The sequence below is a fragment of the Acanthopagrus latus genome, chromosome 4 (genome assembly GCF_904848185.1).
Source record: "Acanthopagrus latus isolate v.2019 chromosome 4, fAcaLat1.1, whole genome shotgun sequence".
Classification (NCBI taxonomy): domain Eukaryota; kingdom Metazoa; phylum Chordata; class Actinopteri; order Spariformes; family Sparidae; genus Acanthopagrus; species Acanthopagrus latus.
In genome coordinates, this window is record NC_051042.1 from 15,604,498 (window position 1) to 15,616,275 (window position 11,778).

An 11,778-nucleotide genomic window follows, 5' to 3' on the forward strand; every position below is an offset into this window, starting at 1 on the left:
ACAATGCCGCATACTGTATGTCATGTAAATCACAAGGTAATTTGCACAAAATGGTGGACAATACGTCTAAATAGGTAATATATCCACATAATGTAATCATACTATGCTATAAAAATCATGTATCTCTGATTTAGTCGAAATATTTCACTCACTGTGTATTATTTGGCCTTGAGTCATAAGGAGCTACAATCAAGAAACATCCTGAGTGTGACTTTACAGAATGCTAAAAATACACAGCATAAACTTCCTCTCGCGATATTTGGCCAACGAGAGCACAAGCGGAAGTAAATAGTTGCCATGGCATGGCTAGCTAGTGAGAGGGGATAAAGTAGCAAGTGAAGCGTGGATGCTCCTCACATTTAACGGATAAAGTCATTTCCAGTCGTCAGAATTAGTGGGTTGAACGTTGTTGAATGATAGACTCGCTCCGTCAGCATTTCCATCATAACTACGACACGAGAGTAGAGGAATCGTGTTGCACGTTTGGGGCCTGGAAAGACGTATGCTAACGTGGCTAGTCTGGGCAGCGTTAACGCGGCGGTTTCGCTAACGTTGCCTTTAGCTTCGCAGCCTAGCCGAAGACCACAAGTGGCTAGTTTCACCGGTTTATCTGTCCTAACGCTAGCCTTTTGGGCATAATTAACGTCACCCCAGCTAGTGTTAACTCTGGCCGCGGTGGAGGGAAAGCTCGGCTGGATTTAAAATGATAATTGAAAACCTCGATGCCTTGAAAACATGGCTGTCTGATACCCTCGAGCCTATGTGAGTAACGATAGCTAGTCGCGACACAACTATTTTCTCAACTCCCCTTTAGCCTCTTTGAGTCAGTCTGTTACTCAAGCTAATGCTAATTTAAACAAACACACACAGTGTAACAATTGCTAGAGTATCGTTCACTTACAGATAACGCAGTTTATTTAAATGATGACTTATTTTTCTGTTCATGTGTCTTATGTTAATTCCCTCTTCAATTCCAGCTGTGACGCAGACCCCTCTGCCCTTGCCAAGTATGTTGTTGCTTTGGTGAAGAAGGACAAAAGTGAGAAGGAACTCAAAGCCCTGTGTATAGACCAGTTGGATGTATTTCTTCAGAAAGGTAATTAATCCACATGTTTCATTAAAGTGGTATTGCACAAGCCTCCTTACTAAACCTGTAATTCAGCCTGTTCTGTCACTTGTCTGTGTATTAACCTATGCATTACTGCCTTTTCTCAGAGACCCAGCCATTTGTGGATAGGCTGTTTGAAGCCATTAACAACAAAAACTACCTCCCGCAGCCAGAGCAGGCATCCTCACTGGCCAAGGCTGAAAAAGATGAGCCGAAGAAAGATGAGGTAATCTTTTTATAACGTCCATCACACATGCATCTAAAGATGACAATAAATGTGGAGGGCACATCATGCCAGTGGCTATCTTTCTAATAGTTATGTCTTTTTCTTTGTTCAGACAAATCGGGATGACGAGCGGGAGAAGAAGTTTTCTCGACGAGTGAATCACAGCCCTCCACAATCAAGCTCTCGCTACAGCAGAGATGGCAGGTGTGTGCAAGTACAAGTTTCCTATTTTCTCTTTCAGTGTGTTTGTCCTTCTTGCTAATTGTCACATTTTTGCTTACCCAATTTTTCAGGAGAGGAGATGATCGTAAGAGAGACGATCGTCCACGGAAGAGGGAATATGACCGCAACCCACCAAGGAGGGATTCATACCGTGATCGCTACAACCGCAGGAGAGGTCGCAGCCGCAGTTACAGTCGTAGCCGCAGCCGGAGTTGGAGCAAGGATCACATCCGAGACCGCGACAGAGAGAGGGACAGGGATAGAGAGAGGGACAGAGACCGGGATCGAGATCGCAGCAGGAGCCCATCCCACAGCAGAACTCGGTCTAGAAGCAGGAGTAGAGGTAAGAAGTGAAAGGCGGATTTGAAATGACCTAAGGTGCTTCACATGTTCACCAGTAGGATCTGTTTTTTGCAAGTTGAAACTATCTATTGCTGGAGAGAGCAATGACACCAAAACTCAGGTTTTGAGACACGACTTGCATAATATCTTGCAGTGTGCTCAAAGTTCAATTCATTTGAACTATGACCCTGTTATTTTGCTGACATTTGTGGGTCCAGACAGATTACAACTGACCAAAAAGCTTCTGAAGCGACACAAAGCGTATCACAGGTATTTGGGTTTCAACCAGTATCATTATTGATTGATCCTCCGGTTATTTTCTCCCTTATTTGACGATATACAGTATAGAAGCAGCCCATTTTTACTTGAGACCTGTAGTGAGCTGAGCATTGGGAGATGACTCATTCCAACAGTGATGGCAGCTGCGATGGCTGATCATAAGTAGATGATACAGATAAACAATGACAATTACAATGGATCAACTAAGGTCAAAAACTATGAACACACAGTTTTTAGGTTCTCATAGGTTTGCTTGCCATAATGAAACTCATTTTAATCTTCAACCTGGCTGTTGTGTTTTCACAGAGAGAGACTCTGGGAAGTTGAAGTATGATCACGATCACAGGTCAGAGAGTGGTGATGGCTACACCCCAGCAGCCCTGGTCTCAACTGCAACCACGTCGCACTTCCCTGTGCCAACACTGAGCAGCACCATTACAGTCATCGCCCCCACCCATCATCACAGTAACAACACCACTGAGAGCTGGTCAAACTTTCGCCCTGAGCACGCTGTGGATCGTGGTCCTTTCATTCGGGGACCTCCCCCTCAACAGAGGAAACGATGTCGTGACTATGATGGTAGGGAAGTTGATTAAATATATTTTTTTCCTGTTTGTGGACTGGTATTGTGTTATTGTTATGGTTCTGTGTGTTTGATGTTCTACATGTGTCTAATCCCTTTCCTAGAGAAGGGCTTCTGCATGAGAGGGGACATGTGTCCTTTCGACCATGGAAGTGACCCAGTTGTGGTGGAGGATGTGAATTTGCCCAGTATGCTGCCCTTCCAACCTCCACCAATCCCAGGTGTAGACGCACCGCCACCCCCAGGTCTCCCACCACCCCCACCGCTCATGAACCCCCCACCTGTGAACCTGCGGCCCCCTGTGCCCCCACCAGGCGCCCTCCCACCCAGCCTTCCACCTGTTGCAGGTAGGGATTTAGATATTACTCTGAAATTATAAATTTTTTTTGATGCCACATGAGTTTAGGATTAAGTAAACATATATGCATTAAAAATTAATGTTAATATTAATTAATATTAAAAAATATATGCACTTTTAAAAAAGTGAGTTACAGTGAAAGCATTTAACACAATGTTAAACAAGCAGAATAGGCAGACAGAATGGTAACAAGAGAAAATAGAAGTTACAGAAAACCAATATGGAAGAGTGACAAATGTGACTGCATAAATTAAATAACATGCTAATGTCAAGCAACCTCTTTTTTAACATATAAATAATGGCAAGCTTCTCTGGTTGCAAAACCAAATGTAACTTAGCCAGTTTTGGAACCTCTTGGCTTTCAACTAAATGAAAAGTGAGAGCCAGCCACTTTAGACAAGGCCATATGCAAAATCTACATTCAAGGATGGCCAGGCTGAAAAGACTCGACACAACAAAAACGCTTTAAGGAGGGTAACAGAAGGATTCCCTCTCAGAAATTCAGAGCACAACAGTGTCCCAGGCTGTGCTCTGAATTGTATTGCCACACAGGAGTTAATCATGTAGCTTCAGGCTCAGTTGCCGTGGTGCTCCCGACTGGAAAAAAACAACAGTGTTTTTTTTTTTTTTTTTGCATAATCAACGACTGGTCTGCTAATTAATCCAATTCACCACAGCTGTGGAGTTTTCGTCCCACGGCTGACAGACTCAGGAGGCAGGAGATGAGAGAGTGCAGGTGATTAGTGAATGCAGATACCAAGATGAACCACTGAATTAACTAAGACACCATTATTTCACTAAAGGAGCCCAATTTAAAAACACAAATGAAAGAAGAACGAAATACTGCACACCGTGATCTCTAGCAGATTTGCGTAATCACCATGACAGCCCTTCAAATGTCAATTAAATTGGAATGTAAGATTTTGTTTCACTCTGTCTGACACAGGTCCCCCTCCTCCGCTTCCTCCGCTGCAACCGTCAGGCATGGATGCTCCTCCCAATTCCATCACCAGCTCTGTTCCCACCATTGTCACCTCTGGGATGCGCCCCTCTCTTCCCCAGGCATCAGTGCCGCTCTTCCCCCCTGGTAATGACTGTGGGTTTTTTTTAAGTTACAGATTTGATTTTGTACCAATAGATTGCTGCTGCTCTAGCTTGCCTTTCAGTTTTATGAGTTAAATTATCCTCTCTCTCCTGACCAGACAACTATGAGACAGATGTGTACAATCCTGAGGCTCCCAGCATCACTAATACCTCCAGGCCGATCTACCGCCACCGGGTCAATGCCCAGAGACCCAATCTGATTGGCCTCACAATGGGGGAGGTGGACCAGCCGCAGAGAGGTATTGTTCGCATCAACTGAACAATCTACGCTTTGAACAGATTGTCTAAAAACGTGCTTGTCCTGCCCCTTCTACCATTAACATGCAGAGTACTTTGGCCATTTTGATGACCTGTTGCTGCTTTACAAACAGTAGTAGTCAGTACAAGCTGCTGTAATTGTGATTCAGCTGAGTGTTTAGAAGTTTTCCCCTAGAGCTGTGATCTTTTTGAACTGTGTGCTGTAGAACTGACATGTCAGTGTTTGTCCCTTACCAGACAAGATTCCAAACAACAGTATGAGGATCGTGATGGAGTCTGATTCTAGGAAAAGACCATCAATGCCCCACGATGTAGGCCTTCCTCCCAAGAAACCTTGGTTTGACAAGTAAGACGCCTTTTTCTTATAATACCAGTATCAATTTAAAAGTAATATGTTGTCTTTAAAGTGGCTGTTAAAGCTCATTTGACAGAGGTATGTTTGAGAGCATCCGCATTAAATTGCTTGATGATTTCTCTCCTCTGCTGTTCAGACCCAACTTTAACAAACCCAACCACCAGGGCTACCACAAAAGACCTCCATTCTTTCCTAACGCCAAGCTGCTGGTTCGGCAGATTCCCACCGAGCTCAACAACATCAGCAAACTCAATGAACATTTCAGCAAGTTTGGCACCATCGTCAACCTACAGGTCAGTCCCTTTGTGGTGCTGTCCATATGAGTCACAGGTTTGATGGTTAGCAATGGATAAAGTATGTTGTTACTATGCAGTACCATAGGTAGAGGTGCTCTGATCTGGATAATATGGGCCAGTCATCAATTGCTGGAAGCAGTATCAGCTGAGACCTATCACGGATGATCAAAAGGACGTTTCTTTACTTTATTGTCATCTAAAGTTATTTTAGTCACTCTATCGGTCTATCGATCGATCATATATATCGATCGATGGATAGATGTGAGTAAATGGGACACAGAATTCAGTAACCGGAATTTGGGAATTTTTCTGTGTCTCAGTCATCTCAGTCCTGATGGATGGATGGATGGATGGATGGATGGATGGATGTAGTGATGTAGTGATGTATTTGTGCACCGAAGCACCCCACCGTCTGGTCACTATATGAATCTTGTTACATTCATCTCTGACAGATGATAAATTGTACACTGATGTAAAGTGTTTGTAACTCCAAACTCATGTCAACTGTACTTAGCATAAGTATTCTACCTCAGTACATTTATTTAGTTTAAACGATTTGTGTTGTCACATTAAACTGCAGTTCACTGATAAACACTTTATGTTCCTCCAAATAGAAACTCTCATTCTCATTTTGTTCCTCTGCTGTAAGCTGTTAGCTCTGGTTGCTGTTAGCTGCCATGCTGTAAGGCTCGAAACAAACAGCGTTAATTCGTCCTTCCACACAGGACGACAGAAAATGTACTAATCACAAAGAAAATTCCAAAAAGTATATCAAACAGACTACTTAAAACTCCAACAGAGCGTGTCTTCTCTAGTTAGTTACTTAGTTGGTTAGTTGGTTAGCTGTTAGCAGCCAGTGAGCAGCAGAGTGTGTGTGTTTCTATGTGTGTGTGTGTGGCTGTGACATAGCACATAGACAAACTGTCTCCTGTATTTATCTGATCAGGTTTTATAGAGACCACCGATCGAACTTTATACAATGTTTTTCAGCCGATAACGATCGGTGCCCAATCAATCGGAGCACCCTTGACTATAGGTCGCTAATATGTGAACAACAATGTGTGAATCCAGAATCATAACTTGAAGGAGCTTTAAAAGAACATTTCAATTAGGATCACCACTGTTTTTTTTCTTTACAGGTGGCCTACCAGAATGACCCAGAAGGTGCACTGATTCAGTTTGCCTCGCCCGACGAGGCCAAGCGGGCTATGCAAAGCACAGAGGCTGTCCTCAATAACCGCTTCATCAGGGTGCACTGGTATCGCGACGATGGGAGTGATGGGCAGGGCCAGGGCCAGTCACACTCACAGCAGCAGCCTCAGACACAACCAATCATGGTAAAAAGTTAATTTAAAACTGTCATTCGTAACATTAGGTTCTTGAATAATTTTTTTTTGTCAACACTAGCAAAAAAAGTTGTCGGTGTTTGCATCAACTTACCCAGTAAGACTAAATATCTGTAAGGAAGGAGCACTTGAAGTGTATTTCATGGGATTCTTTCCAGAATGAGTGATCCTATTGTGTATTGGGAGAATCACATCAACCCTAATTTGCTTCTGTATTGAACTTAAATTGGTGATTAACTGGCCAAACGTGAATAACATCATGTTTGCATTACATTGCAGGGTCAGGAAGATTTACTGACATTGATGAATTAACCACATTAATCGATATGTCTAATGCAGATTTAAACACATCTACTGGTTGCAGAGTGATACGTTCTGGTAGTAAACAATAGCTTTTTTTTACACTTAATTATAATTCTTTTATTGCTGTGATTTTGCTCCAAGTATTTACTGAGCTCTTACTAATCAAGACTGGCAACATGGTGACCATGTGCCAGAAACAGACACATTTTTGAGTCCAACTTCAGTACAGTTTTTTACATTAATAGTCATGTTTAATTTTAGGGCTTCCAACAGTCTTCTTTTGATTTGAGAAATCCATTGTTGGGTGAGGCAGAGATGTTATTGATTCTTCTGTCATCAGATTGAATAGAGCATAATTCAGTGCAGCCACAGCTTGCTTTGTTGTTGCTCTGTCATTTTTGCTGTTTGAAATGTAACACCCCGCTTCAAGGGTGTTTTTGATCATCTGTAAAACTGGGCAAGGCACACCACATCTGTGTTCTCTTCTGCTTTTCACTTTTGTCACTTGGAAAAACCTGTTGCATTAATGCCAATGCTGCCTCCATTTACAGTCATTCAATGAGGGGTTTTGTGAATTATTATAGCAAATGTCAGAAGACAGTTAATAAAGTAGATGTAGATACACCTAAAATTCAGGATGGCAAGAAAACTGGAAGATTTAAACATCAGAGTTGATTTCTGACAGTTGGTGTGTTAAGATGCACTAGACTTAATGTCATTAATGTCTTTGTTGTTCAGCAGCCCTCAGCCACGTCTCTGAAGCAGTCTGTGAAAGACCGCCTCGGACCCCTGCTCTCTGCGAACTCTGAGCCCTCCCAAGACTCCAGTGTAGCCTCTCAGGTATGTGATGGTGTCGAGGCTGAGCTTTTTCACGTACACTTGTCCATATCTGCAGTAGGTGTGTATAAACATTATGTATTTTCTCCTCCTGCAGAATCCTTCCAAAGTGTCAGTGAAGGACCGTCTGGGTTTCTCTGCCAAACCAGCAGCTCCTGTTGAAAAAGTAAGCATTCACTCACTGTTCAGGATTACTGATTTCCGTTTTGAATCCGCCCTCATTCAAATTGTGTAATTGTTATTTTTTAATTTGTCTCCCCTTTTCAGGTGTTTTCAACATCCATGGGCCTCACAAAGACTGTATACAATCCTGCTGCACTGAAGGCAGCCCAGAAAACCTCAGAGGAAGCCCTGAAGAAGAAGCAGGTAAGGAAAATGGAAGAACAAGCAACTCCGATTCTTGTACTAAGAACAGAAGGCGGTGCCTAATCATTATCCATATTTCCTCCACAGGAAGCTCTAAGGCTACAGCAGGATGTGCGGAAGAAGAAGCAGGAAATACTGGAAAAGCACATCGAGACACAGAAGGTAAGATTTTTAAACATTCAAATGCCCCTTTTTCTGCTCTGCATTTAGATTCAGATACAGCCTCTCAATAATTGATTTAAATGTCAGTGTGTGAGTTATAAAAGAGTGTGACTCACCACTTAAGCAACATGCATAGTCCCCGGGCCAGTCTGTGGAGTCTTCTCTGGTTCAGATGATTTAACAACAGTGTTTGAATGCTTTGTGTGGGTTCTGTGACTCATTACTCATCACTAAGAACATGTGTCAACTTGTAATAGACAGCTTGTTGTTGAGAGTGAAATCATCCATATTGTCACAACAATCATATTAATCTTACAGTCTCCCATCCAGTTTATTTGATTAGAGTTATTCAAGTACAAACAATAGTCAAACTTGTGATTCTCTGTTTTTCTGCCCCCGTCCTCTCCAGCTCCTGATATCTAAACTCGAGAAGAATAAAGCAATGAAGGCAGAGGATAAAGCCAAGATCATGGAAACTTTGGGAATGTTAACAAAGAGTATCACCAAACTACAAGAGGAGATAAAGGGAATCTCAGGCAGCAGCAACCCACTACGTGCATCCAAGAGCAAGGCTCAGGTAGTGTTTTCCATGCAGTACACAGACACCCAGACATCGAACTAACAAGATGTTATATGCAGAATTACATTCTTACAGTTTACATTGCCTCTGTAAACAACTTTGATTCTGAATTTTTGTTCCTTTGACCTTGCAGAAAATGTGCCTTTATTTGTCTCGAAATCAGATGCAACTTGATTTTCTGTCATTCGGCCTAGCCAGATGCCTTTTGACTTACTGCTATTGATCTGCAGTGCCGTCTTTCCTGATGTGAGTTTATTTTGTGGTCAGGCTCAGAAGGAACTGCTGGATGCAGAGCTTGACTTGTACAAGAAGACTCAGTCCGGAGAGGACACTGCAACGTTGAAGATCAAGTATACCCAGCTGCAAATTGAGGTAATCACTTGATCTTGATTATGAAAACGTATCCTGAAGCTTATAATCAAGTGCTAAAATACTACTTACACACCTGCCACTTGAGGACAATTGTGCTCTCGTAGCTTGAAATGATCTCAAGCATTATCTCAGGAACTCTAATCATGTGTTCAATCACTGGTCCTCTGTCTGACTTCTTTTCATCCCTGTTTTTGTTTGCTCAGGCAGCTAAAAGGGGAATCCTCTCACCTGGGCGAGGCCGAGGGGTCCACCCTCGGGGCCGCGGGGCTCTCAGAGCCCGGGGAAGGGGCTCCAGAGGTCGGGGGAGAGGTGTGCCAGTGCATGCAGTCGTGGACCATCGACCAAGAGCACTGGAGATTTCTGGTTTCATTGGAACGGACTGTGTAGATTTGCTGCCACACTTTGCTGTAAGTTAGACTGAAACTCACTGAAAATTAGATTTAGTATCCACAGTTGACAACAGGACATTTTTAGGTGTCAGTTCAGAGGACTGTGTTAAAGGGTGCTGCGAGCTTAAATGTTGAGAAGATAAATTCAGATCTTACTTTGAATGAATACAAATCTAAACATCAACACAGACCAGAAATCCCATGTGCAGTTTTACTGTGTCTACAAAAGTGATGACACAAATGAGGATTAAGAAAAAATGATTGGACTTAAATTTAACTCATCTAATATTATTGATATGTTCTATACAGTAATACCAAGAACATTGGATTAGTGCTATTTTTCAGTTTAGCAGAAACAATCAACAGTGTCCTCTGGTGGTTACAATTGCACAGTGCACACACAACCACAGGCCAGCCTGTGTAGATACAAATGCTACAATGGCACATCACATCCTTAGCATAATAACTTATTTGATAATTAAATTGAGATCTTTTTGGGTCATTAGGTACTAATGACAGAGGATGCATATGATAAGTTCTAATACTTGCACAGGTGTTTTTATTTTTTTTGTTTTTATAAAGTGACCAACATGTTTTGTGTTCACAATTTTGAAGCAATATGGAGAGATTGAAGATTGCCAGATTGATGAAAACAACTTGTCTGCAGTCATCACTTACAAGTCGAGAGCAGAGGCAGAACAGGTGAGTCCTACCAGCCATACCACACTTTGTTTAAGCCCATTGTTCTATTTGTTTAAACTTCATAATCTCCTCTGACCATGTTTTTTTCTCCTCCTGCCTCTTGTGTTCTGACTGTCCGTCAGGCGGCTATTCATGGAGTAAGGTTAAACAACCAGATCTTACGCCTGGCCTGGCATAAGGCTGTAATGAATCTCAGTGCTACAGAAGCTGATGAAGCAGAACCAGAAGACGATGAGGTTTGTAGACAGTTCTCTCTTTGCATACATGAGATGATGAGGCTTAAGAAAAAAAGGACCAGTGGAGACATTTGGATGATTTTTGTTCAGATATCCTCTCAGATAAGCTTATTATAATTTCTGTTGTGTTATATTAAGAAAACACAAGAGGGAGCCATTACACACGACAGAAAGAATTCTCACCATGCCGTCAGGTGGCTCTTGCATGGCCACTTTTATTAAGCATCTGGTCTGTCTGCAGCATGGTATACTCAAGCTGAGAATGTAGTGTCTGTTGAGACATTTAAGTACATGGTGAAAGTGTTGCTGAGCTTGAAATAGAATGTGTTGAGTTTTGTTCCCTTTTGTCATCTATAAAGTCACTAAGCTCAATTTTCTTCTCCCATTAGTACCCAGAAGAGTCACTGAGTGACGATGCGTTGTTGCAGGATGACGATGAGGAAGAGGATGACAACGAGCCTCGCTCCTGGCGCAGATGAAGATCAGTCGGACGCTCTTCCCCGATGTTCAGCATTGGAAAAGGAGCAACAATCCAGCAAATTTATAAGATTTCAATGCCTGTTTATAAATGAACAAGGCACATTTTCTCTTTGGCTAGACATTTTTTTTTCTCCTTCACAAATGTTTAACTGGCAGAACAACCGAGTGTGAGTTTGATTCATTTTAACAGTTGTGATTTTTTTAATGCTCTTAATGTAGAATTAGTTATGTATTTTTTTTGGTTTTCTTTTTGGTTGACAATACACAAATAGTTTGTCAGGACACTTGACAGCTGATCACTGGTTGAACGGTCCGTTTAAGAAAACAAAACCTGTGTTGTAATTTAACTGAATAACAGACAGTAGCATTTGCGGAGTAGTATTAAGTTGACTGGTTTAAATGCTCACATGTAAATATTTTATGTCTGTGTTTAAATGATTTGTATGAAAGCTTGGCTTCTCAGTTCTTGGCTTTACTTGGGATTGTACAAAAAAATAAAGAATTGAAATGGTCTGAAAACATCCTGCCCAAAACAAACAAAAAAAGAGAGAAAAAAAAAAGACAAAGTGCTGTGGCAGTGAAAAAAGAACACTTCAAAAAGAGTTTGAAAAAAAAGACCATTTCAAAAAACAAAAAACTTCCTCCTCCCCTAAAGAGAGCAAACTTCCTATAAAATTCCTACCTCAAGACACTTTTTTTTTATTTTCGTAAAGGATCGGTAAGGTAATCAAATGTATACAACTGATGCCGAGGTAAGACTGTGACATAAGCTGACTATAGTTTTGCTAAAATGAGTTCTAACTTTTGCCCATCTTAACGGTAATCTTCAATTGCGAAGGTCTGACACATATTTGATGTAAATACTAATACAACA

General features: G+C 41.7%; 1 protein-coding gene across 4 annotated transcripts; it reads left to right on the forward strand.

Annotated features, from left to right (window-relative positions):
* Nucleotides 1-266: 266 nt before the first annotated feature.
* Nucleotides 267-11,544, forward strand: rbm26 (RNA binding motif protein 26). Of its 4 annotated transcripts, none has more exons than XM_037096027.1 (22): nt 267-762; nt 978-1,096; nt 1,216-1,334; nt 1,447-1,538; nt 1,628-1,899; nt 2,484-2,756; nt 2,865-3,107; nt 4,065-4,214; nt 4,321-4,461; nt 4,718-4,826; nt 4,972-5,128; nt 6,271-6,468; nt 7,519-7,620; nt 7,715-7,783; nt 7,885-7,983; nt 8,071-8,145; nt 8,555-8,722; nt 8,993-9,097; nt 9,301-9,504; nt 10,102-10,188; nt 10,311-10,424; nt 10,814-11,544. In XM_037096027.1, exons 1-22 carry the CDS (start codon nt 704-706, stop codon nt 10,901-10,903), a joined length of 3,045 nt encoding a protein of 1,014 aa, XP_036951922.1. In that variant the 5' UTR covers nt 267-703; the 3' UTR covers nt 10,904-11,544. The 4 variants fall into 4 exon arrangements, with proteins under 4 accessions (XP_036951922.1, XP_036951923.1, XP_036951924.1 ...); XM_037096028.1 differs by having other exon boundaries at nt 7,522-7,620; XM_037096029.1 differs by having other exon boundaries at nt 268-762; nt 4,065-4,205.
* The last annotated feature ends 234 nt before the right edge of the window (nt 11,545-11,778 follow it).